Source organism: Peromyscus maniculatus, chromosome 16 (assembly GCF_049852395.1).
Source record: "Peromyscus maniculatus bairdii isolate BWxNUB_F1_BW_parent chromosome 16, HU_Pman_BW_mat_3.1, whole genome shotgun sequence".
Lineage (NCBI taxonomy): Eukaryota > Metazoa > Chordata > Mammalia > Rodentia > Cricetidae > Peromyscus > Peromyscus maniculatus.
In genome coordinates, this window is record NC_134867.1 from 22,512,017 (window position 1) to 22,538,248 (window position 26,232).

General features: G+C 38.9%; 1 protein-coding gene across 1 annotated transcript in view; it reads left to right on the forward strand.

The window, feature by feature from the left end:
- Positions 1 to 26,232, forward strand: part of Slc35f1 (solute carrier family 35 member F1) — a 413,434-nt gene that overhangs the window by 306,577 nt on the left and 80,625 nt on the right. The window contains exon 3 of the mRNA XM_042262095.2: positions 20,223 to 20,350. Within this exon, the coding sequence (XP_042118029.1) occupies positions 20,223 to 20,350 (128 nt within the window). The remainder of the gene's footprint in view (positions 1 to 20,222; positions 20,351 to 26,232) is intronic.

Sequence of the window (26,232 nt, forward strand, 5' to 3'; positions counted from 1 at the left end):
CAATGGGGAGCCTGCTAATAAGCTTCTCCGATAAGAGGAAATAGCTGAAATGGAGATATTACAGACTAAGAGAGGTGAGTCATTTGGAGTTTTGTTGGCTACCATGTGTGATACAGCTAATACCTCTGTTAGCGCGTGGAGTGGCCTGTTTACCCTACTAGGCGTGTGTCTAGTTTCCCAGTTTCTATGGATGACTGCGAGATTTCAGATGCTGGTATCTGGATAGAGTTGGCAGCTACCATGGACAGAGGCAGCGCTTCCTTTCCTTAGCCCTAAGAATACAGTGTATTCTGACCATGAAGCAAGAAAGTGAGCCCTCACGCACCTAGCAAAGAGGTTTAGTTGTCCCTCAGAAGTGAAACTCATTTGACAGGTGATGGCAGACGCTAAAGTGACTTTCGTACCATAGCCCTCTTTCCATAGGAGTATGAGCTCTTCGTTTGCTCCCCACTGAAGTTTGGGGGAAATTGACAAGGAACTTTTAAATTAGTCTAAGTCTATGAAGCAAGGCTAGTCAGGAAATGCCTGCACTTAGCTGTCAGAGGATGCAACGATAATTTATTTAGAAGAAAGCTCACATCATAAAAATTGATGGCATGTGTTAACTGTCAGGAAGATATTTATTCCAGGTAAATTATATTCTTACCATTTTAATTGAAGGTTCCAAAAACTCTGACTGCAAAACAGCACTGCTTATCGTTATGAACTACAGTTTACACTCACACACGGGTGTATTGCTCGAGTTTACACTCACACATAGGTGTATGGAAGAACTTCAGTTTACCCCAAATAGTAGATCTTTGGGGTTCTGATAAAGTACAAATGTAAGACGGTATAAGATCTACTCCCATACCTCATCTTTTTCACACACAGTGGCTTTGAGTTAGATTCCAAAGTGATTCAGATAGACTGTTCATGTACTCTCCAGTGCTCCAGCCATCTGAAAGAACCAATGAGAAGCCCAAGAGGAGCCTAGACAACTGGGAAAAGATTTCCCATTAGCTCAGTTCTTCACATGACTATTTATAAAAGATTATTACCTCAATTTAATGTCTTTGTGGAGATATGTTGTGTTATATTTGCGTGTGTGTGTGTGTGTGTGTGTGTGTGTGTGCCATATATGTGCAGGGTTCCCTGGAGTTGGAGTTATAGAGAGTTGTAAGATGCCAAATGTGGTGCTGGAAACTGACTTGGGTTTCTGGAAAGCAAATGGCACTCTCAGTGGCCATGCCATTCTCCACCCTCTGTCACCTCCATTTCTATTCTTATGTATATCTTCTAAGAAAGTGAAAATAGGCTTTCAAACAGATAATTGAATAAACGGCATTATTCATAATACCCAAAGGTGGAAACAACCCAAGTGTCTGTCAGTAGATGAATATGTAACTAAAATGTAATGTATATATACATTGGAATATCAATTTTTAAAATGAATGAAATTCTGATATGTCATGAACAGCATAATGAACCTGGGAAGCATGAAAAAGTAAAGGAGTCAGACACAAGAAAACAGATAATGTATGCTTCTCTTCAGGTTAGATACCTAGAATAGTCAGATTCGATGGGTCTACGCCTGTTGATGTCCTGTGATAGTAGAACTGGCTGTTGTTCAGTGGGTGCTAAGCTTTAGAATAAAATGATGAAAAGTTCTGGAGCTCAATTGTAGTGATGGTTGAATAATAGTGCAAATATTCTTAATGTCACTGAAGTGTTCACTTAATGCACAAATGATAACTTTTACATTATGTATTTTTATTATAAAAAAACAATAATCTTGAAAAATATCATTGCCTTATCTACACTCAACCCTTGAATCACTCCTTGCTGACACTGTACCCTTCTGCTTCTTTCTCCCCTGACCTCAGGTTTAAAAATACAGCAGTGGCATCCCCACAAGCCTTAATTTAAACTCTAATGGAATGCTACAGGGTTAGTTTAGTAATTTCCTCTCCTGGAAATGTAACTTTTTTGATATATTATTTATATGCCAGTTTACTTGCCAATGCCAGCCACATACTTGAGGCATCACGGGTACATCAAAAGGGAAGTCGAATTTTTCTCTGCTTAAGTTAGAGATTCAAGGGCAGATGGCATGGTACAGATGGCAGAGCCAGAGACTGGGCAGATGGCCCGATCTTCATTCTGAAGTGGAAGGTGCTTTGGGGGATTTAGACCCAGTTATACCAGATCATGGGTAAGTCACCATTTCTATGCAGAAAATAAACAAGAAGAATGAAGGAACTATCAAACGTGTTTGCAGGCATGGTGCACCAGACAAGTGGAACGAAGCCCTCTGAATGTCATGATGCCACTAAATTTATCCAGGTCAAGTTTATTACTAAGGCATTAGCAACATCACAGCTAGATGTCATTTCTCAGCTAGATGAACACCTACAACCTTTCAACACCCTACGTATTTCCAGCCACACCCTTTACAAACAAACAAACAACAACAAAAACAACAAAACCCAACCTATTCTGCTCATTGAAGTCAGATCTAAAAATAGCCTTGATTTGGTAAATGTGGTTGTATGAGTATATACTTCAAGCTGGGTCTTTGAATTAGACCCAAGACATAAGTGAAGAGACCACAAAAGGTCAATGGAAGTACTGTGGAGAATAATGTGAGCTGTCTCCTGGCTGCATATTAAGAATCCCAATTTTAGCCCATGAGTCTCCCTTTCCTCGTGTGTTGACTGCTAATTGGGAATCTAAAGGCTTTCTTTTCACTCACATACAAGCTCCCAATCTTTTTCTATATCCAAAGAAATACATGGACAAATTTAACATCATTTTAAAAGCTGCTGAATAACTGGTGAAAACTGGGGGACACATTCAAGTCTGTTTTGGTTCTCAAAAGTTCATCTCATACCAGGGATTGTCCATATTAAGCCTGAGTCTAGGGACTGTAGAGGTAGGCTGTTAACAGCTCTTGGATATTGTTGACTTACCCGCCACCTGCAATGTATCAGGGACAGTTAGCCTACAGTGATACTTCACCTTTCAATGTCTAGAGATATCTGGCTTATCAGTGGATAAATACCTGAGGAAAAGAACCTCATGTTTTTAAGAATGACAATTAGTATGGATTGCAAGTGATTTTATTTATTATGTTTTATTTTAGGATTAAAAAAAAAACCTCTTATATTGTAAAAGGGACCTTTTGGAAGGTATGCTCTTCTATGAATTTTAGCGTGGCTCGTTGTCACATTTCAACGGGTAGACATTGTCAATATACACATGCAGAATCAGTGTCATAGTGATACATAATAAATAAATAAATGGATCAGGGGGAGGATGAAACAATTGCTATATGTAAAAATATAGAAGAAGCTAACAGAAACAGAGGTTTTAGTGTCTATGAAATTTGCCTATATAGTATATTCTGACAATTTGTTTGTAATAGAGTCAGTAAACATTTGTTAAGCAAACAACAGTGTATTTCTATAAGTGGATAGCAGAAAAGGATTGTCAAACAGCGTTTGGCTTTGTGGTTGTTTCTTCACTTACTTCCCTATTATTCATTACAGAAGTAACACACTGAAAAATTTTTACAATAAAAGAAAGGGTATGATTAGGTCTCCAAATCAAGAGACCAGTACATAAGAACTATGCGACTTTATAAAAAAAAAAAAAAAAAGCCTATGGTTCAAATTTGGAGGAAATTTCTCCGTGAATGGAGGGGTTGGAGGAAAGATCCTCATCATACTTTTGTGGATAGTCTCGGTCACCCTACACACACCTCAGGGGTTCTGACCACTTTAGAACAGGGGTACACAGATTCCTATATCAAAAGTTACCTTGTTAGCAGCTTCGAATTACCAGCCAACAATTAGCAAGCGCCAGAGAAAATAGCTGAGGGAGAAACGTGTCCAGATTATTTATTAGTCAAAATCAGACTGCCAAAATGTAATCAAATACAAGTAGCCTCATAATCTCTAAGAGGCTTTCTAAATTACTACAGATTCTTGAGTCCCAGCCCAAACCTGTCTGAGATCAAACCCAGAAATTGGCACTTTTAAAAGCATCCAAATTTAAGGAGCAGACTAGACAAAGTTTGGGAGAAAATGACAAAAATATGATGTAATTACAAAATACACAAATATGTATATAATTTTATAGGCAATGGAGTCCCTAATATTATAAACAAGTTTGAATTGTCTTACTTTTTTGTTCTCACTTCCAGAATGTTTCATCATAGTTAAATGCCCGTTTGTATGACTAGGGCTTGTAACATCATTGTACTGTTCTCTGTGATGTCCATACCTCCCATGTGTTTGCTTTAGGAGGCTTTTCTTGGGATGCTGGGTCATTTCTTGATATCTTTTCCTCTTTCAGTATGGACAGTCACATTTTGAACCATGAATCTCTTGTCACCAAGCTGGATACACCCTTGTTCAGCTGCTTCTATCTTCCTAGCATCCTGCTTCAAGACAGCAGAGCCAACCACTGAGAGGGCAATACTCCAGCAGTATGTTGAATCTCCTCCAGCTACTTTAGAAACTGCAGTGCACAAAGAATTCCCTATAAGGACTTTTGTGGTCCACACATAGACAGACACTTCCTGTAGAGCATGCAGCAAGGACAAGACACTACTTCCCATTAGCACAAGGGCAAGGTACCACCACAGACAATAGGAGGCAGGGAAAGAACAAGAGGTTCTTCGCTATGAAGGGCTTGTCAAGGTTTGTGCCAGAGGAGTTGTCAAATATTCCTCCTGACCTCCAAGACCAAAACAAGGGCATGGACAGAATGCAGTTCAAAGCCCTGGATTTTCTAGCTGTTAAAATTGTGTAGTATCTCCTAGAATTCAAGGCCACAGTAAGGAGGAGTGAGGTCTACTAAAACAAAGACAAAGGCACTGTTGGAATTCATGTTCTTGCTGGTGCTCTGCTGTCGGCAAAAGCTTCCCTTTGCAATGGCATTCTCTTTGGTTTCTTCTGTAACTTTCTTATTATGAGAATTCACAATACTAGAGAAGGAGACAGAATATTATATAGAACACCATCAGCCACATTTCAACTGCAACAAATTCAACTGGTGGCCAAGCTAATCTTATCCTTACTCTTACCACTCACTTTCCGTGAGTACAGTTTCCCGCTACATGCATTTTATCTGTTACTCTTTCCGTCTGTATTTCTGAAAGATGATAACATAAGAACAACAGTACAATAGTGCCATAGTCACATTGAAAAACCAGCAGTTTCCAAATGGCCTGTGAGTATTCAGATTTTCTGTTGTCTCACAAATGCGTGTGTTTTTAGTTTGTTTGGGTTGGGATGCAAACAATGACCATGTAATTCAGGTGGCTGATATTTCCTTACGTTCTTTCAATCTATAGATTTCTTTTATTTTTATACAATGTTTTCGATGAAAAACTTTTGCCCAATATGACAACTTCCTTTCAAACAGTAATTCATGCAGGTCCCCCGGGTGGACTGAGCAAAAACACATATTTCAATCAATCAACTGGTTTGGGTGGGGATGGGATTCTGAATTTCTAACAAGCTTTCAGTTAATATCATTGAACAGAGCAAACAACATGTAGAAAGGTTACGTCATGTCTGGATTTTGCTGATTGAATTTTCATGTGCTTTTAATGCGTTCCTTGAACCCCTGTTCTCTGAAGTGGTGCCTGAGTACAGATGTAACCAATCGTCTTATTAAAATAAGAAACACAGAGCCAAGGTAAAAGAGAAAAGCCGAGAGGTCAGAGCTCAGAGATAAAATCTTACCTCCTGCAGTGCTCCTAGCTTCCCCGAGAGAGGGAGGTACTTCCTGTGTCCCTGTTTAAATAATCTTTCTGTTCTGCCTTCTCATTGGTTGTAAACCCAACCACATGACTGCCTCATCACTGCCTGTAAGTACCGCCCTCCAGGTCTTAAAGGCGTATGTCTCCAATACTGGCTGTATCCCTGAACACACAGAAATCTACCTAGCTCTTCTAATCACCACGCTCTTACTATGGCTCTAATAGCTCTGACCCCAGGGCAACTTTATTTATTAACATAAAATTAAAATCACATTTCAGTACAAATAAAATATCACCACATTTCCCCTTTTCTATTTTAATAAAAAGAAAAAAGGCAAAAGGTTATAACTAACAAAAGAAAAACTATATACAAAAGTACAATAACTATATACAATATATACAAGTAACAAATACCTAAACGATGTCTAGTCCATTTGTATTTGACAAATCAGAGAAAATAATTCCCTTATCTATCCTATTTTAGTAAGTCCAAAATGTATCTAATTCACTTTCTATCCTAATTAATCTTCAACTATAACTAACTAATCTTCAACTCCCTCAGAGACCCAAGAAGGAAATAATATTAGCTAACAAAAATAAAAACAAGAAGTGCACAAAAGCAACTTCCAAAAAATTTGTGAGTTGACAGAAACAGCCAGCTGCCTGGACAGTCACCTGAGGTTTCTCCACAGTGTTGGGGCATCATCTTCAGCCTATAGGCTTAGTGTATCTGACAGACTCATTTGTGAAGTAGGATGTACACAAGGTCAACAGTTCAACCTCACATTGGGTGAGAGCAGTCCATATACCAGAAACACCTGAATTCCACTGGTGTCCTGTCATGATTCAGGATTTTAAATTCTGGAAATTGTTGATGGTTTTTGAATTCAGCTGTCCATTCTTCTTGGCTGTGTATATATGGCTTCATCTAAGCATCCCCTTCTCCACATCCCTCTATTAAATGCCAGTCTACTATTGAGAGGCGTGAGCTTTCAGTTGCTGTTCCATTGCACAACAGAAGCCATCGGCCCACTGCCTGTTCAGCTGCCTTCGAAGAAAAGGACACTGTACCTTTTCCGGATTGTGAAGTCCACTTCAGGGATGGTGCCATATTGTCCTGGCCTCAGAAGATGCCTTTTGATAAAGCCATAACCACACTTGTTTTGGCAGGAATCGGTAGTCCTTTGTTTCGTGTTCTGTCTGTCCATTTTTTCTGTTGATTTGAGGATACTTTGTTTTCCAGTGGCTAACTTTTGCCACAATGAAAATTAACTCCATATGCAGTTTCTTCAATGCCCATATTTTCTCTGAAGTAGATTGGTACTGCCAGGAGCCGACATGTCTCAAAAAAGAAAAATTTCTAAGTTATTAAAACATTTTAAATGCCATATTCTGTAGATCTCTGAAGGGTTTGAAGATGACCTGTCTAAAATACATCTGCTCAATTTTTAAAACATATCTAATATGACTACAATTTCTATTGTAATGTCTAACTACTAACTTTCATTTCTTTATATCCTAATAGTTGGTAATAATGTAAAGTATTTAAAACTAGTAATTGTCTTTTTCTTTTCTTTTCTTTCTTTCTTTCTTTTTTTTTTTTTTTAAAACAAGAACCTTAAATCTAATCTCCTTTGCTTAGCCTTTTTCCTAACCCTTGACAACTTGTAACCTACCCCCCTAAATAATGAAAATTATCCCAGACCCAAAACCCATTAAAAGAACCAAAAAACCACCCGCCCCACACCACTTCTTTGGCAATGTGGGTGTCATATTCTTAAAATTGCTTCCTGCTGGGTATGGGCGAAGTTATCTTTATCCTGAAAGAAAAATTTAGGTTAATTGTCCAATTCTAGGAAAGGTAACTATATCCTTCATTATTATCCAGTCTGTGTATAAAGCCAAAGTTCAGGGTTTATCTCAAGTCCTTATTCAAGTAGTCTTTGAGACTGGATCATCTCAGCTAGTCATCTCAAAATTGCTCTGAGCACCTTGTAGTTCAAAGCTGATCTGTAGATGATGTTTGTCAGTTTAGTGATATTATTATTGTCCACGTGGAATTGTTGTTGTTGTTGTTGTTGTGGTGGTGGTGGTGGGGCCCCATCTTCTTTCCGGAGTCTTCAGTTGATGTTAGGCCTGGCCGTGATTTCCTGCAGAAAACTGATAAGAGACTCGAACACAAAGACACATATATGCAGCTGATTGGAGCCTTCTTTCTAGAATTAGTTAGTACTCTATCTGACCATTCATATCTTAACAAAGTTTAAAATGTATATATATATTAATCTTGTAGATTTTGATATAAAATTTATACTTTAAGAAAAGTTTAAAGAATCAGAATAGAATCAAAGAGTTGAGATTAGTAATAGAATAGTCCCTTAATTAATTTGGCTTTTGTCCTGTCCCATAGCAGAAAATGGCTCTTTCTGGCATGATACAGGGAGTTTGCATTTTCCTTTTAACAACATGCTTGAGTTTAAAGAAGGAGAGAGCCATTCTCCAACTCCAAAGTCAGCTTTAAATTTTAATTGAACTGGGACTATTAGAAAACCAATAGTGTTAAATCTTTAGAGAAAAGCAGAAACAAACATTTAAGAAGACATAAAATTTTTTAGATAATATATACCCATATGCCATATACTCCCATATACTCTGTTTCCTGGGATAGATGATTTGTCCCTTTTCTTCAGTTGTCTCATTTGTCTTGTGTCCTTCAGATTCCTTAACCTTCATTCTCCTAAAAGACAAAAACAAAAACCTTCCCCCAAGACTAATTTTGGGGATGTTCCTTTTTGGCAAGTTATTATCTGATTAAATGAAAAGACATGTGTTACAGGTACAAGTTAGTTTAAATTGGATGTTCATGCTGATTGATGAACTATCACCTCCTCTAATTAAGAGGTTTTTCTTGTTCAAATCGAACCTTTATCAATTTTGATGGTATCCACAGCTTATCTTTTCCTGTAGAAACAAAAGCAAAACCTCGTCCCCAACGTAATACATACCCTGGCTTCCATTCTGAGGTCAGCACATCCTTAAAGTATATAGGCTGATTTAATTCTGTAGTTTTTTCTATTACCCAATGTCTCTCTGCAGCTGTTGTTCCTTTCTCATTGGCATTCAGAAAATTCAAAGTTAATAGAGCATTATGCAGTCTATTTCTGGGGGTTTTTGTTACTCCTTTCTGTTTATTTAGCATATCCTTTAGAGTTCTGTTTGACCTTTCTATAACTGCTTGACCTGTAGGATTATGTGGTATACCTGTAATATGCTTTATATTGTAATAAGCAAAAAACTGTTTCATTTTAACAGAGACATATGATGGAGCATTGTCAGTTTTGATTTGTGCAGGTATACCCATAATGGCCATAACTTCTAGCAAATGAGTGATTACAGAATCAGCTTTTTCAGAACTCAGAGCAGTTGCCCATTGAAATCCTGAATAAGTATCGATAGTGTGGTGTACATATTTCAGTTTTCCAAATTCTGCAAAGTGAAACACATCCATCTGCCAGATTTCATTTCTCTGAGTACCCTTTGGGTTGCATCCTGCTGGTAATGGCGTTTGATTATAGAAGGAACAAGTAGGACATTTCTTTACTATTTCTTTGGCTTGTTGCCAGGTTATGGAAAAATCCTTTTTTAAACCTTTACTATTGACATGATGTTTTTTATGAAATTCTGAGGCCTCCAGCACATTTCCTACCAATAATTTATCAATCTCATCATTGCCTTGTGCTAGAGGGCCTGGCAGACCAGTATGAGATCGGATGTGAGTTATATATAAAGGATGACTCCTTTTCCTGATTGTATCTTGTAATTGAATAAATAGTGAAGTTAATTCTGAAGCATCAGGGATAAATTCTGCAGTCTCAATATGTAACACCACTCTTTCAGCATACTGAGAGTCAGTTACTATGTTGAGAGGTTCTGAAAAATCCATTAATACCAACAGAATAGCATACAATTCTGATTTTTGCACTGAATTATAAGGACTTTGTACCACTTTACTTAAATTTTCTGATTTGTAACCTGCCTTTCCTTGTTTGTTGGCATCTGTATAAAATGTACGAACTCCAGATATGGGTTTTTGCCGTACAATTCGAGGCAAGATCCAATCAGCTCTCTTTATAAAATCAATTCTGTTGCTTTTGGGATATTTGCTGTTAATTTCTCCCAAAAAATTACTGCAAGCTCTTTGCCAAGGTTCACTTTCTGTCCATAATTTTTCAATGTCCTCCTTAGTTAAAGGTACGACAATTTCTGCTGGGTCTATTCCTGCTAATTGACGAAGTCTCAATTTTCCTTTCCAAATCAAGTCAGAGATTTTTTCCCCATAGGTTTTTAATTTTTTATTTGGTTTATTTGGTAAAAATATCCATTCCAATATAATATCTTCCCTCTGCATTAATATTCCAGTAGGGGAATGCCTAGAAGGTAAAATAACCAAAATGCAATCCAGCTTTGGATCAATACGATCCACGTGCCCTTCATGTACTTTCTTTTCTACCAAGGCCAATTCTTTCTCAGCTTCAGGTGATAATTCTCTTGGACTATTTAAGTCCTTGTCACCTTCTAAGGTTTTGAACAAATTAGTCAGTTCATTATTTTTTACCCCAACAATAGTTCGTAGATGAGAAATATCTCCAAATAATCTTTGAAAGTCATTAAGAGTCTGTAGTCTATCTCTCCTAATTTGCACCTTTTGGGGTCTAATTTTTTGTAGCTCTATTTTATATCCTAAATAATTAATAGAATCTCCTCTTTGTATTTTTTCAGGAGCAATTTGTAATCCCCAGCGAGGCAAAATTTTCTTTACTTCTTCAAACATTCTTTCTAAAGTATCTGCATTTGAGTCAGCTAGTAAAATATCATCCATATAATGATAAATTATAGATTTAGGAAATTTTTTACGTATCACTTCCAATGGCTGTTGTACAAAATATTGACACAGAGTTGGGCTATTTAACATTCCCTGTGGGAGGACCCTCCATTGAAATCTTTTAACCGGTTGAGAATTATTATAAGTAGGCACTGTGAAAGCAAATCTTTCTTTGTCTTTTTCTTGTAAGGGTATTGAAAAGAAACAGTCTTTTAAATCAATAACTATGAGAGGCCATCCTTTTGGTAACAGAGTAGGCAAAGGAATTCCAGATTGTAGAGAGCCCATTGGCTGAATTACTTTGTTAATTGCTCTAAGGTCTGTTACCATTCTCCATTTACCAGATTTCTTTTTAATAACAAATACAGGAGAATTCCAAGGGCTGGTTGATTGTTCAATATGCTGAGCATTTAGCTGTTCTTCTACCAGCTCTTCTAAAGCCTGGAGTTTCTCTGTTGTTAAAGGCCATTGCTGAACCCATACAGGCTTGTCTGTTAACCATTTTAAAGGTAGAGCTGTTGGTATTTTTGGAGGATTATCAGTTGTTGTGCCCTGTTCTTGTATAATATGGATGGCTGGTGACCACTCAAAATAATGCCTTCTAATATTTCTCTCAGAAACATGTGCTAGTTTATGATTTGTTTCTGAGATTGGAGGGATTTTAATCTGAGTATTCCATTGTTGCAACAAGTCTCGACCCCACAGGTTCATAGCTATGTTAGCGACATATGGTTTTAATTTTCCTCTCTGTCCTTCTGGACCTATACATTCCAGCCATCTTGCACTCTGTTTCACTCCAGATAATGTCCCAATTCCTAACAGTTGAATGTTTACCTCCTGAAGAGGCCAAGCTGGATGCCAAAATTCTGGTGCAATTATGGTAATGTCCGCACCTGTGTCTACCAGACCAGACAACAAAACACCATTTATTTTTATCGTTAATTTTGGTCTCTGTTCATTAATAGAAGTTTGCCAAAAAATTTTCTTTATGTTTTCTCCTGAATTTTCTATTCTCTCTTTTTCATCATCCTGACCAGCATGATTTCCAATAGTCATTTGGTTATTTAATCGCTCAGAGCAGGGATTTCCTCTACAGCTGCAGGTAAGGTTTGAACTGGTTTTGCTATGGGGGCCTGCATGAGGCCCCTCCGGGAGTTTCCCGAAAACTGAGGCAAAGGATTACCCTGTCTGTCCTTTGTTGATCTACATTCGTTGGTCCAGTGTTTTCCCTTACCACACCTTCTGCATACTCCAGAAGGAAGGGGCATTCTGTTGCCATTGTTCCTTGAAGAAACATTGCTTCTAGGAATGACCTGTTTACAGTCCCTTTTAAAATGTCCTTGCTTTCCACACCCAAAACATCTAACACTCCTCAAACCTTTTGAAATTACTTCTCCTACCCACGTATCATGCTCATCAACCTCAACATTAATTGTTTCTCTAATCCAATCTTCCAAAGGTGCAGATCTTGCCCTTAACGGCCTGATTATTCTTTTGCATGCTGCATTCGCATTCTCAAATGCCAAAGCTTCAATTATTGCCTTACTAGCTTCTGATCCTGAGACCATTCTGTTTACTGCTGAAGCCAGTCTTTCTAAAAAATCTGTGAAAGATTCTTTTGGGCCTTGCATAACCTTTGTGAATGACTCAGGTTTTTTTCCTGGTTCATCAACTCTGTCCCATGCATTCAAGGCTGCCATTCGACATAAAATTACGGTTTGAACATCATATAAACATTGTGTTTGTATTGAAGCATATTGGCCTTCTCCAATAAGCTGATCCTGACAAACTTGTATTCCTTTAGCCCTCCATTGTGTTTCTACGTTTCTAGCTTCATCCTTAAACCACGTTAGAAATTGAATTCTCTGGCTGGGTTCCAGAACAGCTTGTGCAAGGTCCCGCCAGTCCTGTGGTATAATCCTATTATATGTTGACCAAGAGTTTAACATTTGCTTTACATATGGGGAATGCATGCCATAAGATACTATTGCCTCCTTAAACCTTTTAAAATCCATCAGTTCAATTGGAGCCCAGATATTTTGTGTAGCCATTTGATCAGGCATCTGCTGTACGGTTACAGGATAAATTAAGGATGACTGTGTGAAAACAGGCTTTCTTTCTGTAACCTTATGATCCAAACTTGAACCAACTTCACTGTTAAAATTAACAGGTTTTTCTAAAGCTGTTATCCTGGCACTTAAATCGACTATCTTTTTAAATAGTAAAATGAGAATAAGCATGGTGATTAACTGCATAATTCCCATAATACTAATCTTTTCATATAGTTGTTCCATTGTCAGACTGCCTAAAATTTCAAACAAAACCCAATTTTCTTCCAATGTACACAGGAAACCCATTTTTTTAAATGTGGAAAAAATTTGTCTTTTAAATAGTTTCCTTTATGACTTACCAAATCTGCGTAGAACAGTAGAAAATCCGAGCGAATTTCAAAACAGCCACCTAGAGTCCTAGGTGTAAATCCAGAGAGAGAGAGAGAGAGAGAGAGAGAGAGAGAGAGAGAGAGAGAGAAACAGAGAGAGAGAAAGCAAGAGAGAAAGCGAAAGCGAAAGTGAAAGTGAAAGTGAAAGCGAAGGGGTAGCCGGCTAAAGCTTAAAGCCAGCCACTTGTTCCCTCTTGAGCCGAGTCAAGGCTTGGCTTTACAGGCAGGGGCCCTGTTTAGCAGGGCAGGCCTGAGCTGTTTGTAGCACTGGCTTTAAGCAAGCAGCTCACAGTCCAGCCTGAGCCCAAGCAGACCTGGGCCGGGGCTAGGGAGCTGGCTGCTCCGGCTAGGGAGCCGGCCCCAAGCAGATTTTAATGGATTCTTGTCACGTTGGGCGCCAGATGTAGATGTAACCAATCGTCTTATTAAAATAAGAAACACAGAGCCAAGGTAAAAGAGAAAAGCCGAGAGGTCAGAGCTCAGAGATAAAATCTTACCTCCTGCAGTGCTCCTAGCTTCCCCGAGAGAGGGAGGTACTTCCTGTGTCCCTGTTTAAATAATCTTTCTGTTCTGCCTTCTCATTGGTTGTAAACCCAACCACATGACTGCCTCATCACTGCCTGTAAGTACCGCCCTCCAGGTCTTAAAGGCGTATGTCTCCAATACTGGCTGTATCCCTGAACACACAGAAATCTACCTAGCTCTTCTAATCACCACGCTCTTACTATGGCTCTAATAGCTCTGACCCCAGGGCAACTTTATTTATTAACATAAAATTAAAATCACATTTCAGTACAAATAAAATATCACCACAACTTGGTCAAACTTAAAGATCTGTATAGCAGGATGTAGGTGGTGTTTTGTTCTTGTCAAGAAACAAGAGACACCACGATGTCTGGTTGTTTCTTTCTCTTGACTGCTAGTGTCAAAGCTTGTCTCCACTTACTAAAAAAGGAGGTACCTAACTATGACACTCTACTCACCGTACTTCGGGTTCATTCATTAGGTAGAATATTAGCATAAATACAATCTCTCACGTGCTGTTTAGTTACTCAGTGGTGGAGCTCGCATAGAATCGTGGGAAGAAGAGGGGAAGGGACTTGATCACTTTACTTTGTCTCCCCATATTCAGAATCTTGACTTGATTTAACCAGCATCTCTCAGTAACAACCAGGTCTTATTTTTGTTGGTGTTTTCTGTATCTCTCGGGTGGAGGTTGGGGTGGTTGTTTTTTAATTCATCAAAAATTCACAGATTTATCAAATTTCATGCATTTTTGCCAACCTGGTCATTTCTACCTGTAAGGGTCTTCAAGTTGGCCCCTGAATCCTTTTGATAACACTTTCTAGTCTTGGAATGCTCCCCTTCTCTTCTGTGTGACAAGATATTCTCGGCTCAGCTTGTGTATTACATTTCCTCACCCATGTCTGTATTCAGCCATTTCTCCAAAGGTCATTGTTTCTTTTAGTGAAAACTATATTTGAAGATGATAATCTGGATGTTATGGTACTTACTGACAGTAGGTTGATATAATGGAAAAAAATGAATTCTATAAATACATTCTTCAATATTTTCAGTTGGAAATACACACACACACACAAGAAAGGAAGAGACAGACATACACACACACACACATACACACACACACAGAATACTCTATTGTTTATATTGCTTAAAAAATGCCTTTTCTGTTTTCTGAACTTACTTTCAGGAAAGAAATAATAATATGAAGCATTTCTGATTTGTTTCATTAAACTCTCCATGTAGACAAAAAATACCATTCTTAGAGAAGTTAATATTTTATAATAAAAAAATCAGAACAGACCTTGGAAAAACTACATAACTTCCTCTAAATCTAATTTTCTGGTCTGAGAATATCTTCCTCACAGCGCTGTTAATAACAAAGCCATCACCTACCCAGTATTTACTTGAAGCTAGATACTCTATAGGCACTTCCCCCACTTAATCGTTATGGAAACATTTTCCAATAAGTGGTATTTGCTTCATTTTGTAAATGAGCACCGTTTTTCAAGGTGACACCGCCTGGTAAGTGGCAGCCGGTGTTTTCACAGAGGTCTCTGACTCCGTGCTTTTAACCTAGATTTTAAAGTGTCAGGCAAGTAAGAGAAAGGATGCGCGGTGCAGAGTACCTGACAGTTGTATTCAGTGGAAAACAAATGACATTAACAGAAGTAGCCTTGGTGGGTATCCACTCGGCATTTGAGATGGGAGATAGGCTGGGAAGTGGAGGCATGCCAGCCGGCTCCCTGCGTTACCAGGCATCTGGCCCATTGACACTTTCTCCTGTTAATTTCCCATGTCGGGGATAACCTATGTGTCCACCATGACAGCTGCTCTTATGTTGGAGCTCAAGGTCAGCCCTCAAGAGTTCAGGCTGGCACCTTCTGTCATGGGGTCTTTTGAATACACTCAGCAAGTGGCAGACGTCCAGAGGCGAGCCTGCTTTGGCCTCTTCCTCCGGTATCATGTGTCATTAGCAGCGACATAGCTCCTTGTTCAAAGTAAAATTCACGAAACTGACAGATTCATCTGCCTAATGTCGGGAGGCATCAGAGCCAATTACAGGATAGTTCCAGAAGGCAAATAGGGGCACTTTTCACAAAATGGGATGAAGAAAAGGGAAATCGTCTTGTCATTAAAAAGGACAAATACATTTTCCTCTCAGCATGCTCACCCCAGGAAAATTGAGAGATTTATATTAATACAGACTTTCATTATGATTGCTCTGGATAATTTTAAATTTCAAATCAAAGCATCTACCACCCACTCATCCCCCAGCAAACCTACCATTAGAGATGTTAGCTAGTGAGCAGTATTTCGGATTATAAGCGGTGTCTTCGTGATGATAGCAACTTGAGGGATAAACCGCAGAATTGTGACACTTTGTCTAGAGAGAAAAAACTTTTTCATTGTTTCACAAGGAGGTGTGTGTGTGTGTGTATGCACGTGCGTGCGTGCGTGCGTGCGTGTGCGTGCGTGTGTGTGTGTGTGTGTGTGTGTGTGTGTGTGATGTTACTTTTAATCTACTAAGTCTAGGGGCTTTGGAGACCTTGTTATATTGGGATGCATCTCATATGCATTCAAGGTTTTACATAAGAGTGGATAATAGCCGGGTGGTGGTGGCACACGCCTTTAATCCCAGCACTCGGGAGGCAGAGCCAGGTGGATCTCTGTGAGTTCGAGGTCAGCCTGGGCTACCAAGTGAGTTCCAGGAAAGGCACAAAGCTACACAGAGAAACCCTGTCTCGAAAAACCAAAAAAAAAAAAAAAAAAAAAAAAGAGTGGATAATAATTTCATCATGTTGGAAGACAAACTACTGAAAATGCTTAGGAACACACCCCCAACACTATCTCCTCTTATGCTATCTCCTCTTAGGCTAACTTCCTAAATTTAAGCTAATCAAAAACTACCCCACTGTCTGACACCAGTTTTAAAGTTTGGTATGTGGAACCTGCTTAAAACATCCCGAATCTTGGAAATTTTCAGGAAAGTCTCATACAATCAATGCTCTGAAATAGGACCTGGCAGGGGCAGAGAGTGGACTTAAATTTCATCTATAATACTTTCTCAAAAAAGATCTGAGATAAGCATCACAAAACATTAGCATTTGTTAAATCAAGATGGAGTGTACATTAATACTTTCTTATCCAATGTTTTATTTTTATTTAATCATACAGATAGTAAAATATTAACCAATGGAATATATTTAAATACCAAACTACAATTCCAAAGATTCTATTTTGTGCTCATAAGTTTTATTACCCTTTACAGTTAATAAAAATAAAATTGAGGTGATTTCAAAGCATTCACATTTGTCAATTACAAGGGTATCATATTCCCAGGGATGGCTGACCCTCTTTCATGAGATTTGGAGGGGCCTTTAGCACAGGGATTCCAAGAATATATTGTTGTTATTTTAAAGTTTTAATCATCTATTGTACAGCAGTGTGAGTCAGGTGCCCCTTTTAAAATAAAGCAATCTCCCTCCATCCTGGATAATTCTTCTAGTCAAGTCTGTTGAGTGTTTGCAGAGTCATCAGATGAAACACTGTGGAAGCATTCACATGGTGTGTATTTACTTGAAGTTGTTATCAGCAGACCAGCAAGGCAACCCATCCTTCATCTGAACCCATACATGTTTAGACTTTGGGTATGTTCTTGGTTAGTGGGACAAAAACATCACTATAATCTAGTTTTCCAGTAATGTGTATTGAGACATGGCTTGTAGGCTCTGAATTTGGCAATTGTTCATCTTGTAAAATTGCAGGGAAATGACCTGTGACTTTAGAATTGCCAATTTGAGGTTAAATATACCATTAACAATTTTATGACTTCTATCCAGTGTATTATGTGTCAAATACTCAACAAATTAGTTTTGTCAATGTCATAGTTTTGACTAGAAAACTATTTCAGTGGAAGGAGTAAAAATGTCTGTAGTAAATGTATTTTAACTATCTCAATTTCAGTGTTGTAAAATCTCTTTCTGAGATTACTAAATGTAAAATTTATTCATATTTATTGACTTTTTGTCATAGACTGTTAGGTTCTGGAGATAAAGACCAAGATAATGCCAATTTGTTCAAATTGTGAATACCTAATGAGTAATAGAGATAAGAAAGATAAGTTCTGGATGTGACTGGAGCAGTTATTAACAGACATATCACATGAAGTCCCAACCCAATGAGCAGAAGTAAGAGTGTCTATCTTCCTATTAAAAGTGTATGCTGGTGCTTCATTTTGGACACTGGAGGATCAGTGCTTACTTAGGGTTTCTATTGCTTTGAAGAGACACCATGACCAAAGCAACACTTATAAAATAAAGTATTAATTGGAGGCTTACTTATAGTTTCAGAGGGTGTGTTAATCAGGATTCTCTAGAATAACAGAACTTCTACAATGAATCTCTAAATACATAGAAATGGGATTTATTAGAATGAGTTATAGTCTGTAGTCTAGCTAATCTAACACTGGCTGCCTTTGAATGGAAGTTCTAAGAATCCAGTAGTTTTCCAGTCCACAAGGCTGATGTCTTAGCAGGTCTTCAGTATATGCTGGAATCATGAAGAAGTAGCTGTAATGCCAGTTACAATGACCTGTGCCTTTAGAACTGGGCTTGTCAGCAAGGATGAGAGCAACCAGGCGAAGAGAGCACACTTCCTTCTTTCCTTTATATAGGCTGGTGGCAGAAGGTTTGGTCCAGATTTAAGGTAGATCTTCCTATCTCAAAAGATCTGGATTAAAGGTTTATCTTCCCACATCAAAGATCCAGATTAGAAGTAGGTCTTTTCACTTCAAATGATTAAATTATGAAAAAAAAAATTCCTCACAGGTGTGCCCAGACATTTGGGTTTTTGTTAATTCCAGACATAGTCAAGTTGACAACCAAGAATAATTATAACAGAGATTTAGTCCATTATTATTATGGCAAGGAGTATGGCAGCATGCAGGCAGCATGGTTCTGGAACAGTAGCTCAGAACTTTACATCTTAATCCAGGCACTAGGCAGAGAGGAAGAAAGGCATGGGGCCTGATGTGTGTGTGTGTGTGTGTGTGTGTGTGTGTGTGTGTGTGTGTGTGTGACAGATCGCCCCATCAAAGCCACACCTCCTAATCCTTCCCTCATAGCTGTGAGCAAAAATATGAGCCTATGGAAGCCCATCTCATTAAAACCACCACATTCCACCCCTACCCCCCCCATAGGTCTACAGTTATATCATAATGCAAAATGCATTTAGTTCAGCTTCAAAGGTCCCCATAGTCTTTAAGACTTAAGACTTTCAAAGTCCAGTGTCTCTTCTGATACTCAAGGCAATTTCTTAACTGTAACCCCCATAAAATAAAAAACAAGTTATATACTTCCAACGTACCATGGCACAAGATAAATATTACCATTCCAAAATGGTAGGAAAGAAAGCATAATGAAGAAATACTAAGTCAAAGCAAGACCAAAACCCAGCAGGGCAAACTTCAAACTGTGCATTTCTATGTTCCATGTCAAAGTGCTCTTCAGATCTCCAACTCCTTTTAGCTTTGTTGACTGTGATACACATCTCTCTTTTGGGCTGGTTCCATATCCAGTCCTCTGAGTTGAAGGCCTGAGGGCTTCCAACAGCCAAAAGACCCCTACTCATAAATCCTTCAGATGAAGTGAAGCTCTGTCTGGCAGTTGGCCTGGAACTTACTAAAGTCTCGAATCATAAGCATTCAGTTAAGCTGCAACGAGATTCTTGATCCCCTTGAAACCAGAACACAGTAAACATTTCTTGTTTTGAATATCTATATATTGGAATAATTTGTTATACAGTAGTAAGTCACATACATCATCACTATTCACTCAGAGTGTCTGTATATTCAACATTGTCTGTGAAGACTTCACAAGCTGGCCACACAGAGCTGTATGTAATTATCATTGGGCCACTTTTAGAAATGAGATTTATTTCAGCTTGAAATACATTTTCCTAAGAATGAAGATATCTAAAGTGCTATGAACGTAAAACAAGGAGATGAAATTAATTGTTGGTAGCACTGAGACAAGGGTCAGGTGGTGTGGTCTTTTCCATCCTAAAGCTTTCTCTGCTCACATCACTCCCATATCTCTAGATTAAACATGAATATTCAAGCAAAAGTCTCTTTTGAATACCATCTTGGAGTCTTACGACAGACCTACTACCACACACACAACTGCTTCCAACAGGCTACTTTTCTTTTGGTCTTGAAATTTAGGATGGCCTGAGGTGTTTTGTGTGTGTGTGTGTGTGTGTGTGTGTGTGTGTGTGTGTGTGTGTGTGTGTGCCATGCACCCTTTCTTGTACCATTTTCCTTTCCCTTGTGACACAATTATTCTTTCACACATTGGTAAAGATATATTCCATAGTAAGCAATGACCTACTCAGCCCCACCCTGGTGTGGAAACTAATGTGGAGACCTAAAAGTGACCATGAAGACAATTTCCCAAGTAAAGCATGTGAATCTTTGAAAGATTAAGCCACTAAAATATTGAGTAAGTTTCTGGTAAAAAAAAAATCATATGTAGGTACATAAAGCAACAATATGTTAGGATTCTAAATACGTAATGTGTTTTATGTCAAGAACCTAAGCCATTTCCCTTCTTAACTTTGTAACACAGGAGAAGAAAACCTCTTGGCAATTTTACGCCGAAGATGGTGGAAGTACATGATCCTGGGACTCATAGACTTGGAAGCAAATTACCTGGTGGTCAAGGCTTACCAGTACACGACTCTCACCAGTGTCCAGGTAATGATAGTTCCTCTCCTCTCGACTTTCCAGATCCAGCCCACTTTGACTTGAATTGATTGGAAATCGGTATACTCCATGATGGGTTTTTCTTTTGGTTTTTTTTTCTTTTTGTATTTAATTTAATTTAATGTTTTTTAGTTTAAAATAGATTCTTCTGTCATACAATACATCCCAACCACAGTTTCCACTCCCTCCACTCCTCCGAACTCCCCACTATTACTTCCCTCTCCCCCAGATCCACACCCCCTCCGATTTCCCCTTCAGAAAAGAGCAGGACCCTCCCCCTCCCCAAGAGATTACAGTCAAACAGGACAAAACAAGATACAGTAAGACAAGGCAAAAGTTCTCATATCAAAGCTGGACAGGACAACCCAGTAGAAGAGAAAGGGTCTCAAGAACAGGCAAAAGAGTCAGAGACACACCCCCTCCCACTGTAGGAGTCCCACATAAACACCAAGCTAACAGCCATAACATGCGTGCAGAGGACCTCTTGCAGATCCATGCAGGACCTGTGCTTGATGCTTCAGTCTCCATGAGCCCATGTCAGCTCTGCTTCATTGATAGAGTGGGCCTTGTTCAACTGGTGTCCTCAGCCCCTCTGACTCCTACAGTCTAGTCTCCTCCTCTTCTGAGGGGTTTCCTTATCTCCAAGGGGAGGAACCTAATGGATACTTCCAATTTTAGACTCTCTCTGTGTTTAACGTCTGGCTGTTGGACTCTGTACCCATTCCCATTTGCTACAGGAGGAAGCCTGTCTGATGACAATTGGACAAGGCACTGATGTAGAAGTAGAGCATAATATTAGAGATCAGTTCATTAGAAATCAGTTCATTCTTTTTTTTTTTTTTTTGCCAGTCATGTTTGGTTCTACTATAGGTTTCTGGACTATCTAGTCTCCAGTTTCTGGCTCTGCAGGGCCATGGGCTCCCTCTCTTGTTATGGTCCTCAAGTTAAACCAGACATTGGTTGGCCACTCCCACAAGTTCCATGCCATCATTGTCCCTAATTATCTTGTAGGCAGGACAGGTTGTAGGTGGAGGGTTTTGTGGTTGGGTTAGTGTCCAGGTTTCACTTTCCATAGCCTGCAGAGTACCTTCTCCTACCAAAGAGGCTATAATGTGGGGTGAAGGCTCCAAGCAGGCATCAGCTCGACCTCGATACATTCAATGAGCTGTGTGGATGTTGTCTTTGGCCATGGGTCCCACTGCAAATTTTCAGAGAGCAACCTTTTGTCTTAACATCAGCCTGGGTTGTTAGGGATCTCCATGGGACCTCCTCAGCCAAAAATTCAACCAAATGTAACCCAGCCCCACCACTGGAAGCCTTGCCTGGCTGTAAATGGCCAGTTCAGGCTGTATCATCCATCACTTAAAGTCATCGCTAAGGTCCCCTTCATAGAATCCAGGAAGTTTCCATTGCATTAGGTTTTCACATCACCCTCAAGTGTCCCCCAGCTGTCTCTCCCTGCGCTCTCTCCTTCCATCTTCCTTACACACCTGATGCCTCCTGTTCTCATCCCCACCTGTCCCCACTCCACCCGAAAGATCTACTCTATTCCCCCTTCCCAGGGAGATCCACGCTTCCCAATTAGTGCCCTCCCCTTTACCTAACCTTTCTGGGTCTGTGGATTGTATGTAATATACATTTATAAGTGAATGCATACTATGTTTGTCTTTCTGGGTCTGGGTTACCTCACTCAAGATGATTTTTTTCCAGTTTCATATATTTGCCTGCAAATTTTATGATGTCATTTTTTTAAACAGCTGAGTAGTACTCCATTGGGTAAATGTTCCACATTTTCTTTATCCATTCTTCTGTTGGGGGACATCTAGGTTGTTTCCAGTTTCTGGCTCTATGAATAAAGCTGCAATGAACATAGTTGAGCAAGAGTCCTTGTGGTAGGATTAACCATCCTTTGGGTATATGTCCAGGCAGGGGTGGTATAACTGGGTCTTCAGGTAGATTATTTAAAAACTAAAATTGAACTTCATTTATATGTCATTAATTTTTCCTAAAGCAGGTACAATTGAACAGCTTTTTCCTCTTTGTTCTAAATATACCAAAATAATAATTTACAATGCAAAAAGTAATTCATGGATTTGAATGCTGCCAACTAATCTTGTGTCAGCAGGAGAATTATTAATAAGTATAAAAATAAATCTGATTTCATCACAACTTAACATTTTTTAGAATGTTAATAGATTTTGATTAAGTAAGCAAGCTCTTTAGTAACCTTTTCTTTTAGCTTTTTTTAAAAAAATGCATTCAATATGAAATCTGAAGGGATAAAATTTTTCCCTGAAGGAATAAAAATAAAATTCTTAGAATGTGTTATGTGTGAAGATAGCTACTGTGTTTCTCTCTCTCTCTCTCTCTCTCTCTCTCTCTCTCTCTCTCTCTCTCTCTCTCTCTCTCTCTCCCCCTCCCTCCCTCCCTCCCTCCCTCCCTCCCTCCCTCTCTCTTTCTCCCTCTCTCTCTGTCTCTCTCTCTCCATCCTATCACACAGATGTACACATGCACACATACACACAAACACAAATAGCAGTTCAATCTATTTTTATAATTGTTGGATACTCATTTTCCTTATGACTCAAAGTACTTGGATTGCATTTGTTTCATCATCATTTTTCTTTGTGCAGAAATATTATTGGTTTCATAGCTATTCTAAAATTCCAAGAAAAAAAAGTCAAACATTATTCACCAATGAGCATAAGCTGAGATTTGATACCGGTCATCCTTTTAATTTGACTTGGAACTACAATGACCTAAGTGAATACACAAAGACACAAAGTACCCGAGTAAATATATACAATATAGACTGGGTGAGAAGTGACTGAAACCTGGTTTCACTTTGTTATTTCATCACATTCCTAATTTCCATATGAATTTCAAAGATGATTTCTTGGTCCACTTTTGTGGTTATGATAGAATACTGGAGAATGGATAATTTATAATGAATAGAGTATTATTGGATCACTGTACTAGAGGCCGGGGAATTCAGTATCAAAGAGTGAGAACAAGGGGAAGAGTAGGAGGTGGGTCAAACCCCACTGGATAACGTCTCTGATCTCACCAGTGACTGTAGCGCAACAGTGGCCTAATCGCCTCTTAATGACTCTTGGTCTCTGTGACCCTTGCAACAGCAATTTAACATTTACCTGAGTCCTGGGAGATACAAATATGCAAGCAATAGTAGATAGCCTAAAATAAAAGGAGCCAACATTTTCCAGGACTATGTCCACACACGGTTTGTATTCTTGTTACATGTGTGCCACTGCATGCATGTGTGCATGTTCACGTATGTGCAGGTACACACATGTAATGTGGAGGGCTGATGACAACCTTGGGTGTCATTTCTCAGGTACCACTTGCCTTTATTCGGGGACAAGGACTTTCATTGACCTGAACTTGTCTGGCCGGCGATGCTGACTGACCAGCAAGCTCAGGGATCTACTTGTCTCTGCCTCTCCAGCCACTGGGTTTACAAGCTCAGGCCACCTTCTTCAACATTGATTTTTATGTGGACTCTGGGAATCAACCTCAGGTTCTTGTGGTTTCAAAGCAAATATTTTACTGGCTGAAATATCTGTCCCCAGCCCACTTCCACACACAGTTTGATTCTGAGAACATTTGTGGGCTGAATTCCAGTGAAGATACACAGTGAAGCAAGAAGTAAACCAGTAGAGAGGAACTGAGCAAGCCTTCTTAATCTAGTCTTTACAATCCTGTGGCTTCCAGACTCATATTGGAGGGTACAAGCTAATGTCCAGATTAAGAAGACCCAGAAGTCTTGCTCTTTATCACTGTCTTTTATAGAATTATCTCTATGGCATCTCTGCTCCGTTGGGGACCTTCTTTTATCCAGGTGCTTATGCATCTGGAGATTGAATTTCCTATTTCCACATTTTCCTTCTTACCATTTCCTCTACAGAAAAATAATTTCCAAGATTCTTCATGCACAATATGTGCTATTTCTTCTGGTTAAAAAATATCTGAACATGCTCACATCCTAAGGTCTTTGTAAGATTTTAGACATCTTCAAAACAGGAATTTGTGACTTGTTAGAATAAGTTAGAAATCATGCATAAATTAGCATTTAGAAATATATACATCTAATACAAATATGGTTATAAGAGTTCCCATTTACATTTGCTTTGATTTTTTAAAAAAATATCACCAAACTAAGAAAACACATGACAGTTGAAAGCTCTAACTGGAGAATAATTAAGCACTCATCTTTCCTTTAACAGTGATCATTATGGCTTTAAAATGGAAAATCCTTTAGCTATAACCTAGCTATACTAACGGTGTGCATCTCCACAGTGTATATAAATGACATAGGCTTTAGGAAATGGCTGCTTTATTACAAACTCCAATTTTAAAATCTTTTCTCTGTTTTCAATGATAACCAATTATTTTTTAAATCGTGGAGATAAAAACTCATTGGCAATGTTCTCGCAAACGTGGCATTGGGTATTCAGTACATGTTGCCACTGGATAAACAACAGTCTCCCGAGTCCCACTTTTCTTTGCCTTCTTCAATTAGAAACAAGGTCCTTTTTTTGTCTAGCCTTTTACAATTAGAAATAAGATATAATAGTAGGCTGTCTTCTACTGCAGATGCCCCATATTAAAAAAAAAAAACCTTCAAACACACCTTACCCAACAACACACACACACACACACACACACACAGAGAGAGAGAGAGAGAGAGAGAGAGAGAGAGAGAGAGAGAGAGAGAGAGAGAGAGAGAGAGAGAGCAGTTTTTTAAAAAATACATTTGGCCAAGTCTTTTGTATTATATGAAATATATTTCTCCCTTCATCTTCTAGCGATTGATATCTTTCTCACTGTAAAATCCTTTCCACATCCAGGATGGTTTCAAATCATATATTAATTGAAAGTGCAATAAATCATCTTTAATAGTAAAGGAATATATTGGGTCTTAGAACTAGAGCACCTAGAGAAAGGGCGGTCTTCAGCACAGTCAGTCAAATGTCTTAATGATGCCATCGAAGTTGCAGATCTCTTTATCCTTGCCCTCTTCTGTCTCTCTGTCAATGCAGACCATGGTTATGGTCATAAGGTAGATCTCTGCCAGCATGAATCAGTGCCACACACTTCTTCATTTATGACCAGTGAAAGATTAAAAAAAATCCTCTACCAATAACCAATGAATAAAAACCTGGAAGTCTATTCTGACTGGACCATACAAGTAGCTAGGGGGATGTTGGAATATTGAGGACTAATTCGGCTTAGATGTGGCAAATAGACAAATGCTTCTTACTAAGAGTACTACTATCAATTCTAGTTAGACAGTACCCCTTCCAAGTCAGGACTGGGTAAATCTCACCCAGTTATTCTCTGTCACATATCGCAAGCGAGACAGATAAACGCAGGATGATGAGCTGCAATGGCCTTACATCTAATTTAATGCCTGCCTCAGTTCTATAATCCCCACTATGAGAGGATCCCTCTGGTTCCTATGCCCCCATGGTATTTCGTTCTTGCTCCATTTTCACAGTCTCCTTCCTAAGAATAACTTCATGTATCTCCATTTAATTCAGTGAACTCAAGATCCTTAACTGCAAACACAATTTCTTTTTCACCTTTGATGCTCTAGTTCCTAGTAGAAATCCAACACACACTGGATAATCAATATTTTTAAAGAGGTTAATTAAATTGCATCAATCTCTAGCAGTCAGGGGCGCAGGAATTCCCAACAGTTCCCTACCTAAATTTAGAGACTGCCAGAACATCTATGAAGGCGTGGACACACAGGAAAAGTGCAACACTGACTTCTTGACCGAACCACAACCATGAACCAAAGTCAAAGTTTATAAATGGATGTAAGGAAATAAGGAGGCTTTTCCTTTGGA